Source organism: Lepidochelys olivacea, assembly GCF_965140295.1.
Source record: "Lepidochelys olivacea isolate rLepOli2 genome assembly, chromosome: 2".
NCBI classification, from domain to species: Eukaryota; Metazoa; Chordata; order Testudines; family Cheloniidae; genus Lepidochelys; species Lepidochelys olivacea.
The window spans coordinates 85,777,125-85,792,158 of NC_140412.1; the positions used below are offsets into that span (position 1 = coordinate 85,777,125).

General features: G+C 40.8%; 2 protein-coding genes across 6 annotated transcripts in view; one reads left to right on the top strand and one right to left on the bottom strand.

Annotated features, from left to right (window-relative positions):
• The window catches only part of EMILIN2 (elastin microfibril interfacer 2), a 61,042-nt gene extending 47,980 nt beyond the window's left edge, over positions 1–13,062 (top strand). Inside the window, exons 7-10 of one of the 3 annotated variants that reach the window (XR_014710551.1) lie at positions 1,786–1,920; positions 5,311–5,667; positions 9,561–9,670; positions 12,963–13,062. Coding sequence is in view for 2 of the 3 variants with exons in the window: in XM_084621443.1 (XP_084477569.1) it covers positions 1,786–1,920; positions 5,311–5,648 (473 nt within the window). In the remaining variant the exon portion in view is untranslated. Of the gene's footprint in view, positions 1–1,785; positions 1,921–5,310; positions 5,718–9,560; positions 9,671–12,962 lie in introns of those variants that run through there. The other 2 variants (XM_084621443.1, XM_084621442.1) reach the window with 2 other exon arrangements.
• Positions 10,681–15,034, bottom strand: part of LPIN2 (lipin 2) — a 72,816-nt gene continuing 68,462 nt past the window's right edge. For all 3 annotated transcript variants that reach the window (XM_084621446.1, XM_084621444.1, XM_084621445.1), the window contains exon 20: positions 10,681–14,764. In XM_084621446.1, the coding sequence (XP_084477572.1) occupies positions 14,620–14,764 (145 nt within the window). In that variant the 3' untranslated portion in view covers positions 10,681–14,619. The remainder of the gene's footprint in view (positions 14,765–15,034) is intronic.

Sequence of the window (15,034 nt, forward strand, 5' to 3'; positions counted from 1 at the left end):
GTTTTTGCTTATTAATATGATTAAAAGCTCAGGTTCTTCAGGAAGAACGGGGTGGCTTGGAGTCTCAGGAGGGGAGGCGCAGCTGGAGAGCTGGAGCAGCTTGGGCTGATCATGGGTGGGAGGGAAGGGTCGGGGCTCCTCCAGCTGTGTGTATGTGGGGGGGCCACTCAGGTGGAAGTGGGGGGCGGGGGCAGGGTTAGGCAGCTAGCCACCATGATTTTTCTCTGTCATCTTTAAATGGGGGAGGGAAGAGGAAATTGTGTGTGAAGTGTAGTGTGGTGTGTTGGTTGTGGGATTCTATTTCATCTCTGAATACAGCCCATTGAGTCTTGAGGAGTCATAGGTCTTGTAACTTACATGCTAAAAAGCCAGAAGAGAGGAGAGCAGCAGGAGCAGATGGAAGCTAAATTAGGTCACCCCAATATTTTAACTCCACTATCTTATGACTCCTCAGCATACAAATTACATCAACTTAGATTCCCATGCATTTCCATATCAGTAGGTGTAATTAGCCCTACCAGAGTCTAACTGACAGGAGCATACAGAATGTTAACTTGCAGGTCACTCCGAAACTGACCAAAGGACTTTCTTGCATATGAGAACCCTGGCTAACAAACTGTACTGCCTGCCTATCTGCAGCAATAAAGCACGTTACCTACATTTTTATTTATGCTTTTCTTTCTATTTTTATAGTTCCACAATGCAACATGCTTTTATTTGAGATACTGAGTTTTCAAAGCTGAAACTCAGACAGAGAAAATAACTTCAATCTTGTGGGGAAGAACAGAATTGGTAGGTAATGGCACACAGTGGAGACCTTGCAAGAGGTCATGTTCGACCTCTCCAAATGCTACTGTGAGAGCCACTGACAGACTTGAGTGATTTGAAAAGTATTAGGTATGGGTGGGATTGGCTGCATTGCCTTCTTCCACTCACTACCTACTAAAAAACCCAGTTGTCTTTTTTTTCCTATTTCTCTTTTGTATCGTGTAGTTAAAACTCTGAGTGGATGCTGTACTAGGGAAATATGAAAATCTGAAGCAATTTCAGCTGTAAGATCTTTGTAAAGATAGGAATGTTAATCCAAAGAGCATTAGTGCAGAGTGTCTAAGAGAAACCAGAGGTAGTTTTTGAGAGCTGTTGTGCTGGTCCAGTAGTGGAGAATGATCTTCTGAGAGGAAGCACAAACCATGCAAAGGAGCAGGGCATTATCACTGACTGGAGAAGTGAATAAGGATATCAGCCAGGAAGATGAACCAGGCAAAGCTGAGGGAATCGGGCTGAAGGATTAAGATGAGAAAACTCCAGTTCAGGAAGAGTATGGCACACAGTTGGCAGGGATTATTCAGGCAGGAGCAGCCAGCGGCGGCATAGCTCCTGAAGAAGGGAGCTCAGAAAGCAGCATGAAACAGCTGAGTTGAAATCCTGGCCCCAGTGAAGTCTATGGCAACACTCTCATGGCACTGTAGGCCATTCGTCTTGCAGACCCTTCTTCTCAAGAGGAGCATGTGTTAAAGAACACTCTGGTAGGTGAACCCAGTTGCCAAGCTCTTCTGCTGCTCGTGGGTGGGTTGTAATGTGGGAGGAAACGTTATGGCTCTCGGTCCTTTTGTGGTGAGGTAATTGGAAAATGACCCAGTAGCACTCATGCCAGCCTCTCCAGATTGACAGAAAACAATGTGTGTGCAAGACCACAAACTCACTCACTCTACTATAAGCACCAAGAGTAAAAGGCAACATCTTTATTCTGATTGGCTCTGGATTCTGTTCTCTTCCCCATTCTAGGACCTACTGCTGCTGCCACCTCTCTGGTGTCTTTTTCGGCTGGTCTTACCCAGAAGCCTTTTCCCAGTGACGCAGGCGTGGTCCATTTTAACAAAGTGCTTGTGAATGATGGAGACTATTATAATCCTAACACAGGTAACAGCCAAAAAGGGACATACAGGGGAGCTGGGAAGCTGGTTGGGCAATATCATGGGATAGAGACATTATTAGATTATCTTAAGTGTTACCAGGGTGCTTGTGCTGGAGAAACAAAATACATTGTTCTATAGTATAAATCAGACACACCTTGGTTAAAACTACCTGTCACACACTGACACTGGAGGATGATCCAGCCTTTAAGTGCAAGTATCTATACATTCACAAAAAGGCTTTGTTATAGGGAATTCAGGTTACTTAGCAGAGCCTTGTATCCTTCCAGAACATGAAAGTTGGCAGCAGAAAATTTAAACACCCCTGCCATCTCTGTAATCTCCATGACTCCTCACAGCAGGGATTAGGGGACGGAGCAGAGTTAAGGATATGGGAGGCATGACTGTAATTCTACATTTCCTGGTTTTCTGTCTCTTAGAGATGTGTTTATGGGTACCAGCTTCTATGTTCTGGAAGCGTACAAGGCCCTGCTTAGCAACATTAATTTCCCTTTAACAATGTTTTTGGTTAGTGAATTTCCTTTGTTGCTTGAGAAATTGGTGGTTGTGAGGGGGACATGACTGAAGGACCCTTTCGGGGGCAAAGGATGGAGTTTCCTGGACACAGGTAGTTGCGCTTCAGCCACTAGTTCCTGGCTCCTCTAGATGTAGGTACCTTTGGAGGGTTATAGGAAAGTGGAAACTGAGGGGCTGTGAGAAGTGCAGGTACCAGCTGGAGGCCAAGGCTCTGTACACTACTTGTGCCCAGGAGAGGCTGATCGCAAATCCCAGAGCCTTTACCGCAGATGAGGGAGAAGTGGGTGAAGGAGGAATTTAGAGTCCCCCTTTGCCCCAGGAGTGGTTGAGGCATTCCCTTGCCTGCCTTCCTCTTTTGAAAGCTTCATGACATTTGCAACTGCCACTGCATACCCCAGGAGGCATGCAGATGAGTGGTGAAACTTCATCTCAATGAGAAAAGGAGTACTTGTGGCATGTTAGAGACTAACCAATTTATTTGAGCATAAGCTTTCATGGGCTACAGCTCACTTCATCAGATGCATCCGATGAAGTGAGCTGTAGCTCATGAAAGTTTATGCTCATATAAATTGGTTAGTCTCTAAAGTGCCACAAGTCCTCCTTTTCTTTTTGCGAATACAGACTAACATGGCTGTTACTCTGAAACCGTTCATCTCAATGGTTATATTCTTCTCCTTTCCCATCATCACCTAGTCTGAATACTGTGAGCCTCTGGCATATTAACAGGTTTCAGCGTGGTAGCTGTGTTAGTCTCCAAGGTGCCACAAGGATTCCTCGTTGTTTTTGCTGATACAGACTAACAAATTTACTTGGGCATGAGCTTTCATGGGCTAGAACCCACTTCATCGGCTGCATGGAGTGAAAATACAGGAGCAGGTATAAATACATGAAAGGATGGGGGGTTGCTTTACCAAGTGTGAGGTCAGTCTGATGAGATAAATCAATTAACAGCAGGATACCAAAGGAGGAAAAATAACTTTTGAAGTGGTAAGAGAGTGGCCTATTACAGACAGTTTACAAGAAGGTGTGCGTAACAGTAGGGAGAAATTAGTATTGAGGAAGTTAAGTTTAGGTTTTGTAATGACCCAACCACTCCCAATCTGATAGTTTCCTGTTCTGCATCTTCTAAGAGTCTTGAATACATCTTGGAGTCTGTTTTTTGAAGGTTTTTTTTGTTGAAGAATTGCCACTTTTAGGTCTGTTATTGAGTGACCAAAGAGATTGAAATGTTCTCCGACTGGTTTTTGAATGTTATAATTCCTGATGTCAGATTTGTGTCCATTTATTCTTTTGCGTAGAGACTGTCCAGTTTGGCCAATGTACATGGCAGAGGGGCATTGCTGGCACATATCACATTGGTAGATGTGCAGGTGAATGAGCCCTTGATGGTGTGGCTGATGTGGTTAGGTCCTATGATGGTGTCTCTTGAATAGATATGTGTACAGAGTTGGCACTGGGGTGTGTAGCAGGGTTTGGTTCCTGGGTTGGTGTTTGTTGTGTGTAGTTGCTGGTGAGTATTTGCTTCAGGTTGGGGGGGCTGTCTGTAAGCGAGGATTAGCCTGTCTCCCAAGATCTGTGAGAGTGAGGGATCATCCTTCAGGACAGGTTGTAGATCCTTGATGATGAGGTTTTAGTGGTGTTCTGTTACTTTCTTTGTTGGGCCTGTCTTGTAGTAGGTGACTTTTCAGTACCCTTCTGGCTCTGTGTTTCTTCACTTCAGCGGGTGGGTATTGCAGTTTTAAGAACGCTTGATAGAGATTCTGTAGGTGTGTGTCTGAGGGATCGGAGCAAATGCGGTTGTATCTTAGAGCTTGGCTGTAGACAATGGATTGTGTGATGTGGTCTGGATGAAGGCAAGTATAGCTGTCAGTAGGTTTCCAGTATAGGATGGTGTTTATGTGACCATCTCTTATTAGCACTGTAGTGTCTAGGAAGTGGACCTCTTGTGTGGACTGGTCCAGGCTGAGGTTGAAGGTAGTGAACCTGCCAGTTCCCACAGGCCTTGTCTTCACTGATGCAAAAGATGTATTTTTAAGCTCAGGGGAACTGTGAGAGCTATTCTGAGGTAAAAACTCAGTGAAGATGAGGCACTCTAGTTTTGCTAAGAGGCAATTAAACTTGCCAAGGTCAGCACTATACCCTTACCTAGTCCTGAGCTTAAGTCCCCATGGGTGTAGCATGCTCCTAGTTTCCCAATTCTCATCTCCCTTGGTATATATGACCTGCACTGCATGTACCCATTCTCCACTCCTCAACCCCCACTGGTGCTGAATGTTATAATGCCGAAGTCCCTTTGTAGATCTAATCCTCCATTCCTTCCTTTTTGCCACCAGCTGTGGGGTGGGCACCTGTCCTCCATGCCCAGACTCAATTTTTTTCCCCTAACCTTGATTTCCACATTTTTCTGGATGCCCACCCTACTTAGGCTGCCCCCCGACTGTTTGACTCTGTCAACTTTGGCACACAGTACAGAACTATTACTTTGTGCTGGCTAGAGTTTTAGGGGGTGGTAATGATATCAGGGTAGATAATATGAGCAAACACCACAAATTGAAATCCTGCTCCAGACAAAGCCTGAGGGCTTGTCTACACATGGGTGTCATTTGGAATAACTATTCCACTTTAAATCCACATGCTATGGAATAACTGCCTCTTGTCAGCCCAAGAAAGACATCAGATAGAGCAGAGGGTGGTGAGATTTCTATATCAAATGGGCCTTTATTTTCCTTCCTCTACAGTGCTTATTCAGAGATCTGGGTTATGAGCAAGTGGATAACTTTTGTAGTTTTAAAATGAATGTCATTATTCCTACTGCACTGGAGAGTTTTCAATCAGTAAAACTAATTAAATGTCTTTGCAGGTATCTTCACATCTCCTTATGAAGGGCGCTATCTGATCACCGCTGTCCTTGCTCCTGAAAGGGATGAGTATGTAGAAGCAGTGCTGTCTGTCGCCAATGCAAGCGTTGCTCAGCTTCACACAGCTGGCTATAGAAGAGAACTGCTTGAGTATCACAAACCACGATCAAGGAAACGAACCTGTGGTGGTGCTGGAACATTCCATCTCGTTCTTCACCTGAAAGCAGGAGATGAAGTAAACATTGTAGTTACTGGGGGCAAGCTGGCCTACTCTGACTCTGATGAAATGTACTCCACATTTAGTGGAGTTCTTCTTTATCCTTCCATTGCTCATGTCTAGATTCCTCGTGAAAAGAAGGGTAAGCTATTCAGAAGAAATAAAATTTGAAGCTTTAATATATTCATTTTATATACTTGATTTGAGTGGTGGGTTTATGATCCGTATTTAACTCTACCTTCCCCCCCCCACAAGACTTCTAAGTACTGCCACTGTAAAAGGCATGTTTACAACAGTTAAACTAACTCCTTCCCCCAAGCTGTACAAACAGTAAATTTGTACCCAGCCTGCATAGGTAGCTCTCTAATTTGCTCTTTTATTACTCCTTAATAAACAATTTGCCAATTTCCATCCCCCCCCCCTCCCCCGTATCACCATCAGTTCCATAATCCTAAACCTGGTAATTTGAAATCCTACAATTCTTGTCCTCTGCTCTGCTACTTTCATGTTTCCACTCATGAAGAGATGAGGAAGTGATAATTACAATAGGACTGACCTGCTTTCTGCCCAGATATCGGGTTGTTTAGTATCTGAGCAACTGTTCTTTGGGTCAGCAGCCTTCATTTAAGAGAAAAGTAGCTCAAGAAATTATGGACAATGGTTACTCTGGGCAAAAAGGATATTGTTTGTCTGTCCAAAGGGCAAACCTCCATTCTCAGTTGCAAAATAAATCAATCATATCATATTCAACTGGAAACACATGTAAGGGGAGAGTTTGGCCCTGACTCAAGTACTTGATGCAAAACTGAGTTCCTTTTTCCCATATCAGCAGAAAGTGAGACAAGTAGAAGCTTCCTTTGAGTCATAGCACCTGGCTTTGAAAGCTTAAGACAAAAAACATTGAGAACAAACCTCATCTTTCCCTCCAGTATGAGTGCTACAGCTAGCAATGGGAAACTTAATTGTTATCTATGATCTATTACAAAAGGTGCATTCAACTGGGCTACCTTTCAAAAACTACACTTCCTTGTACCAATTTTCAGAGGTTTTACAATTAAAAAATTTCTTTGCCCTGATACTACGTGTCAAACCCACCAGCCACAGAAGGGACTATCAAAGCTGGCTGTAGCTAGTGTGCTGTCAAATACACAAAGTAAACTAAAAAACATTTTCTTTAGTCTTTGTTTTAGTAACCACATTACTTGTAGCAGCAGTGACAAACTTTCAGACAAGAGTGCATTTTACATTATGTACTCTAATGTACTGCAACCAGATGGCAGGCTTCCCTTTGGCCTGAGTAGATGAAATCAATTTTAGACTCCACTGTAGATTTCCTTGTGCCTTCATTAAAGTAACCAGTCAAATTATGTTTTAGCTCATTAAATCTGGTAGTATTTTGATCCCTTTTGCGGCTAGAAAAAAAAATCCAACAGCATATCTGAGTGGGAGCGTGCTGCAGATTTGTAAAATCTATAAACTGATGTTTTTAATAGTTTTATTTATAGCAGTAGTGTGTAAATATATTAACTTTTCTACTGATAAATCCAGAACAGCTTAGTCTCTGTCTGAATACAATTGTTAGGAGGTAAGCACTCTTTCCTGTGATGAGGTATGATAAATATATATCTAGTCAACATCTTGTTACAGCTGAGGTGGTAGCTTTGGGAAGCTACTTAAGAACTCTGTTCATTGCTTGGAAACAGAATAGCTCAGCTTGAGAAGCTTAATACATGCGCTACAGAAGAAACTATTTTACTCTATCATGGAATTGTGAGTCAAAGTTTCTTCATAGATTTGTTTGACTATAGTTTTTATAAGCAAAGTATCAGAATCTCTGTTAGAACTTTAACACAATCTTCAGCAAAAGTTGTTGGCACATTCTTGGTTTCCAGTGAGCAAGTTATAGCTAAGTTGAGGCTAGGATTTTGTGTGGTGTATAGTAGGAAAACTACTAAGTGGAGGAGCTGCTGTCTCTCAGCCAGTGACAGAAAGCACACCAAATGTGTTCCCCTTCTTTCCCTGAAACCACAGTGCAGCTTTAAGTGTTATAAAGCTACTTGCTTTGGCATACAGCATGCTAAGGGGGGTGTGTGGTGGGGAGTTTATTTTCCTCTGCCTTAAGTCTGCTTCATGCTTTCAAGCCATATCTTTTAGTGTAGACATAGACCATATGGCCTCACTCTCTGTGAGCCAACTATTAGGACAACCAATTTGCTCCTAGTATAGGCAAAGAAGTGAGAGACTCCTCCCAGAAGACTATGCTCTAAGAAGTTGGCTCCAGGCAATGTGTGAGTCAAGTGTTGTTACACTATTGGTGGCTGTCCTAGAAATGACTCATGGAAACAATGCGAGCTGAGCGCTCAGGGAAACCCAGCTGGCAGGCAAGCTCCCTTTTAAAAAAAAAAAAAAAAAAAGCTTTGTCTAGTGATAGCCAAGTACAGGAGGTAGTGCTGCTGCTGACTTATCCAGAGAAGCCAGGCAGCTTGGAAATATAACATGAATGAGATCTTCAGTTTAACAGAAAACATCAGTCGAGCCTGTTATGTGCCTGGAAAGAATCCGAGAATAAAACATACAAGACAAAGATTTACAAGTGCTAGCATCTGTCATTCTATGGATGGGCAGACACATGACGACCTCTCAAGAATACTAGGACTATTGAGATGAGCTTACAAGATAGCATCATATATAAAAGGCAGTCAAAGCATAATACCCAGATCATTGGAGAACAAACAAGTATTTGTCAGCGCTATTCTAGAATTGAAGCCTGTATCCGGAAAGACAGATTCAACATAGTGGCCAAACATGACGAAGGATTTCTGAGTCCTGATGAGCAGATGTGATACATGTGGGGAAATGCAGACCAAGCAGCTAAAAGACAACAAACAATATTGCCCAACAGACCTTGGAGCAAAGTAGGAATGGACCTTTTCACCAAACACAACCTCATTTCTGGGCACTAGATGAACCACTATAGCAACCACCATAGACAAAGCAGCAGCATGGTATCCCAAACTGTTTAGATTCAGACAGACCACAAGTTACTTTTACTGAGTTTGTGCAACTTACCTGAGAATAGGAATTTAGTCACATCACAGCATTGACTGTTTTTTAAAAAGTGCAAAAAGCCAAAGCAAATATATGGCTAGCAATTCTTGAGTGGAGAAACACTCCCACAGACTGCAGTAATAGTAGCCCAGTACCATGCTTTATGTTAAGATGCTTGTGTATCATGGTGTCTAGCCCCAGCCTTACTACAGCAAGTAGTAATGAAAGAAATTGAATAGAGGACAGTGAAATATGCAGTCCACAGAAACTTGATCAGCAGGATACAGATGGACCAAGAGAGAACATAACAGTCTCAAAACACCACACTGCTACAGGAACCAAATGCAAGTCAGTCTCGTGTCATCACAAGTCAGACGCACACTCACTCCAAAATCAATCACCCGCAAGGTATGCGCCAGACTTTACGAAGCATGAAAGAACAATCCTTAAAAAATTAAGTAGGAATAAAAACCAGTTGGTGTTGTGTTAAGATATATGATATATGCTTTAAGAGTGTATAATATTAAATATTAAGCAGTTATAGTATTTATCTCAAACATGAGGGATTTTACAATAGACAGCTTTCAATAAGGGGCATTATTGTATGATAGTGCATAGAGTAATGTCTAGGAAGAGTGTAAGTGGAGGGAAAGTAAAGCTTAACAGTGCACTGTCTAGCCTCTCTTTTTAGCCTTGGAAAGAGAATATGTGCAGCACAGCCAGCAGAAGTGTAGTGGGTTTTTTTATTTTACAACAGACTGCTTTGCTATTCACCTTTGGCTCTTCCATCACAATTTCCACCTGGCTCTTGCCTGGGATTTAGGCCATCTCTGAGTCATCCAGTTTGAAACATTGGTCTAGGTTTTGTGGAGGTCTTAGCTACAAGAATAGAAATATTGCAGATGCAGTTTTTAGCTAGCCAGTCAGTTCAGCTGGTGCCTCTGCTCAGATGGCTCATCCTCCTCCTCACAGATCTCTTTGATGCAGGTGCAGAACAGTGTTCCCACACCAGAGCTGAGGAAAGACACTTGATTCAGAGAGGGCAATCTGACATACTTCAGTAATGATACAGCCTTGGATAGGTCTGCTTTTTCAAGGTAAAAAAATTGCATTGAGTGCATACCTTTTTGGAACTTGTGTTCTTTCCAAACCCAGCAGCACCACAACTAGTCTTTCTGTCAACTTCTTCCATTGCCATGGGTGCTCCGAGACATTAGGAGATGCAAAGTCTAACAAAGTCCTAACAATAGGTCTACGCACACTGAACTACAGGGTTTGCCATTCTAGTCCTGATGTTTGTCCAGCTTGTCTGGAATCCTGTATCTAGAAGGGGGACAGATTATTTCTGCCACTTTCAGTAAATATTGTTGGCAATCCCATGTTTAATGCTACTTGTGGCCATGTAAGAGACAGCAAATCTGTTACTTTAAGTTGCCACATATGCTATGCCCAGGCAGATAGTGGGCAGAGTACAGCAGGAAGTGGCACCATATGTGCTGTAGCAGAGCCCCCACTCCAGTAGTTTTGAAGTGGTCTGGGGGCCCAGCTCTAGAGCTCTGTACAAGAGGAAATTGTGTTTGATTAAGTGGTGGGAAGGGCACACATTATTCATTTATACTGCGAAGAGTCAAAGACACAACTATTTTTGTCTAGTGAGTATTTCTGTACACAATTCACTACTGTCCCATATTAAAGTTACTGAATCAGATGGATTATCATGAATAGAGTAAAAAAGCTGGTTGGATAAAAGTAACTCGTAGGAAATAGCAAGTGACTAGAACAAGTAAACTTCCCTAGTAGACTGTGAGTGACACGTGATCTATATTAGTACCTCACATTTACTTTTATCAGTACAGGTAACAGAATTGAATAATATCAGCAACCTTACAGTAACTGTGTATCATTAATCAGCCCCTGGAAGTATTCTAAAGGAACATTTGCTTTTCTTCCTGATTTTTTTTTAAATAGGTATTTTCATTAGATAAACCTGATTCCATTTAAAATATGAAATGCTGGTTTACATACATCCTTATTTAGTACTTTGGCAACCTATTATAAGAGCCAATGAGAATTTCATTCTTTAAAAAGAATAAAGAGAAAAAACCTCTTTAGTTTAAGTTTGTTTATTGTGGCAACATTGTTTTGAACATCAATAAACATTGCACCAAAGTGTAGGTTATTTACCTAAAGACAGTCCAGTCTTTACAAAGACCACTGTACTGGCATATTCACAGAGTTGATAATTTAACTTATTAGTGATTGTGTATTTTAACAATCAACTATTTCACATGTTCTCAATTAATAATGAAATAGAAAGTATTAAAGAGTTCTGCTGACCCTCACCTGAAAAACAAACCAAAATGCAGCTTTCATCTGGAGATAATTAACACTTTAAAAAAAAGATGAAGCAGAGTTTCATCCTACTTAGCAGGATTTAACATAGGAAACAAAACTTTGAGGCAAAAGTGACAATTCAAAATCATCTAAAATTCACTAGACACTTTTAATGTTTCATAATGAAGTTGTAATTAAACTCCTCCTTCAAATGTCAAGGAGTCTATTTCTAGGAGACCTGAATACAATGTCAAATGCATCTTTTTACCCATTTGGCTTACAATTGCCAGATTGATTCAGAGTTTGTCAGAAGTTATGTAATTTAGTTGATTTAAGTGTTAAGACTTTTCCAGTTGAAGACTTTATGTTCTAGAAACAGTATAATGATGTCACAAGGCTAAGAATACATGATCCAGCATCACACCTGCACTTCTATACTCAAAAAAGATTACAAGCTTAAACACACAAAAGTAAAAAAGAAATCCAGAAATGTTTACCTCTGTACATACAAGTGACTAAGTTATGATCTTTAATCACTATAGAAATGGGCAGTGTCCAATGGACTGACCAGATCTGAACTGCAGTGTTCCTTTTTTATCCGCAGATAAATATTGTGGAAGTTTATGGTGTCAAACACTGTTCTAATGCAAAGGGGATCTGCATCTTCAACAACAGTCTTAAAAGAGGTGTGCGTGTGTGTACACACACTTAAAAGCTCCTCTCTTTCACAGAAAGAATGAATTAATTTGTGCTGATCTGAAATAGGCTTAGCACAAACATTGTTTTCAAACCATCTATTTCCACTAAGGTAAAATAAAGGAAGCAGACTAATGTGTAATTCTGATCTATCCACTTCATACTGTAGAACTGTCAAATGGTAGGTTTTCGCTAATGAGATGTCTTTTCTAGAATCTGTTTGGAATACTGGACATTTTACCTCCCTGTGTATGTAAGTAATGGTCTGCATAGAACACCCACGTTCAGTCCCCAAAATGGATTCTAAAGAAATATTATCATCCAATCTGAGTAGGGCTCCAAATGCAAGTTGGTTTCAAATAAAAAAAACATTTGCTTAACAGGAAGACTCAAGAACACTTTAGCAGAATTGTAATCATCACAAACAGAGTGGAAGGGCAGCATATTTATTCAGCAGCTTTTTGGAAATTCCAAATGCCAAAAATTCATCCCAAAATTGCAACACAACCTAAGTGCTCACACTAATTTAAACTACTGGTGCTTAAAGGAGACATTTTAACCTATTCAGTTGGTTGTTTAAAACAGGTTTTATGTTGATTTTACCCTGTCCCCACCATAAAGTGCACAGAATTCATCACTGCATGTGTCAAACTGTAGACATCATGAAAACCTAGGTTAAGAGAAAACTAGCCAAGGAAGATAATTAGCTGAACGTGCTGAAGGAAATTCTGACTACCACAGAAGAACTAATCTAGGAGATACAGGTCCGTTCCTTTTGTGGAAAGATTGCTTCATTACTGATGGGAAATTTTTTCACTTAATAGCCTGTAACTCATTGATTTTTCAAAGCAACTTATGAAAATTTTACCCTTTGTGAAATGGCTTTCCCTATTAGAAAAAAAACAAGAAAAGAAATAAAAACAGATACCGACCGGGCTTTTAAAGACTGGGGTTTATAAGCCTTTGCTCAGTGCAGTGATCTATAAAATAGGCCACATTCGGTTCTGATCTGAACCTGTGAAATAAACCAGCAATAGCATTTGCAGCCCACTACTGCTTCCATTATAGACAAAGACTGTGGCTCTTGATTGAGTAATCCTGGTATAAAATTATGGCTGCTGCAAATACTAACTTATAAAACAACATCTTTAGACATTTGTTTGGATCATGAAAGAAATGTAGTCCCCTCTACTTAACTACTAAGTAGACTTGGGGAATGGCCAACTTTTCTGTGGAAATGATTATTAGCATACCATGAAAACCATATACTCTAATGAGGCTGCCATTTAAATCATTTGTTTATATGGCACAGAAAAGTTCACACTGATGTAACTTGCTTTTTCCTTTCCTTCACCACAGCCTTCATGAAAGAGCCAAGTCCCCTTTGCAACTTCATCTCCTTGCTTATAATTCCAGTTGCTGCGAGCTGTTCATTAAAAATAACCTACTTCAAATGATATTCAGTGAATCTGTTTTTCAGTTGGCTGGAGCTAGCTCCTGTTGTGTTAGAACCTCACAGGGAGAATTCTCAGACTGACAAAGGAAATAAAAGATTCCATCTAAAAATCTACCAAATCTGCTGTTTTCACTGACAGCCTAGGGTCAACATCCTCACTGCCACTCTGCACCTCTAAGAGGCACAGCACAGAATCTCACTCCAGCTTTATGCTATACTCTTCTTAAGAAGGGTGCTGTACAAACTAAAAGGAAAAAACTTTGCTTTCACTAACTTTTTGGATACCCAGTGAAGACTGCAGGCAAACTGCTTTTGGAGTTGGTAAGTATTAGGCCTGTGAGGCAATTAGCATAATACAGTAGTTTATAGGAGCTGGTCTGAAACCAAGGAATAAGCCACACAGCAATGCTCGTCATTTACCTGAAAACTCCGCTGGCTCTGCTCCGCTACACAGCATTCAGATCACTCTGACCTTACACCAGGGGGCTCGCTGCCGTACTGTACTTCCTTCAACAACTGAAAACCCTTAACACAGAATTCTGGAAAGGCCTGCAGTAGATTCCATTAAAAAAATTAAATACATAATTTTCTTCAATGACAACTCCCTGAATATAATCTTTACATGCTTTTTACTCGCCTACACACTGTGCACACACATATGCATTTCAATGGGGTAAAGAAATGCCCACTTCTCAGCTATTACAGTAAAGCTTTTTCTCAATTTTCTCTGAATTGAAAATTGACATGGAAGATTGCAGCTTGGGAATAACAGAAGTCATTCAAGAATCAAAAGGCATACTGGAACTTCTCAAGACAGCTCGATTTAAAATAAGGACGTTAAGTAAGAAGCTCATAAAATGGTCAAATCACTGTATGTTTAGAAAAATGTAAGAGCCAGAGTTAACAAGTGGCACTGTGCTGCACAAGCTCAGCCTCTACTTTGAATATACACTAGATTGTACACGTGACAATACTATTTACATTTCAGGAGGGACTTTATATCTTCCGTTTCTGTCAGGTGGTTAACGTTGAAGACATTTTCTATATTTTGTTTATGAGGAATGGAGCCATAGTTGTTTCAGACAGTTACTCCTTTTTAAAATGGCCTAATGACCAATTTGAAAATTAGTCTGTAACTGCTATAACCTGGCTGACAGTCTATTTGGCAGCTTCCATGCATGTTTTGGCTTATTTTTTAAAAAAATATTAAGGAGACTAATATAAAAAAGTCTGTATTGAAGGTAAGTTTTGTATCTACGGAAAGGCATAGATGCAGCGAAAACGCCGCCTCTGTGTTGTCATCTAGTGACTCAGTACTGCTGCTATCATATAGGCTGATCTCAAATGCCTTAAAAAGTCAAGTAAAGGACAAAGTCAGAGCTACAGAAACTTGGCATTTTGTTTGTTTGTGCCAAACCCGTAGACTTAAAGTATTGTCTTAAGTAAGACTCATGGTACCAATGTATAAATTGGCATCTCCAGAACAGGAGTTCTCTCTTCACATTTAGACTGAAGTCGAATGACGGATATGAAATCCCATCTCCAGGTGAGCAGAGCTGTTCAGGCTAGGTCTTCCATGTTCACCTCAGGAAATGGTTGTCGCCAATAGCAGAAGGAACTGAACTCCGGGCACAGAAAAGCAGAACTCTGTTCTTTACTGAGCAGGGGGAACACATGTTCCACAAGCTCACTTAGCCTGAAATACCTACAGCAGAAAAAGAAGAGGGTTATTTCACGGTCTAGTCGCTGTTCTCTTGTGGCACAACTTGAGAAACGTAATTCCAAAAGCCGAGAGTCAAAGAGACAGTGTTCCTCCAAAAGCTATTTTCCACTTTACATTTTAGTTGACATTTTCCTACTGAATAAATTTCAGTAAATATCTGAGGCTGAAGATCGCTAGTAGGCAGGATTACACACAATTCCTTTAGATTTCATATTACAGCATCACTGTTACAATGGTTACTGCCTTGCTCGA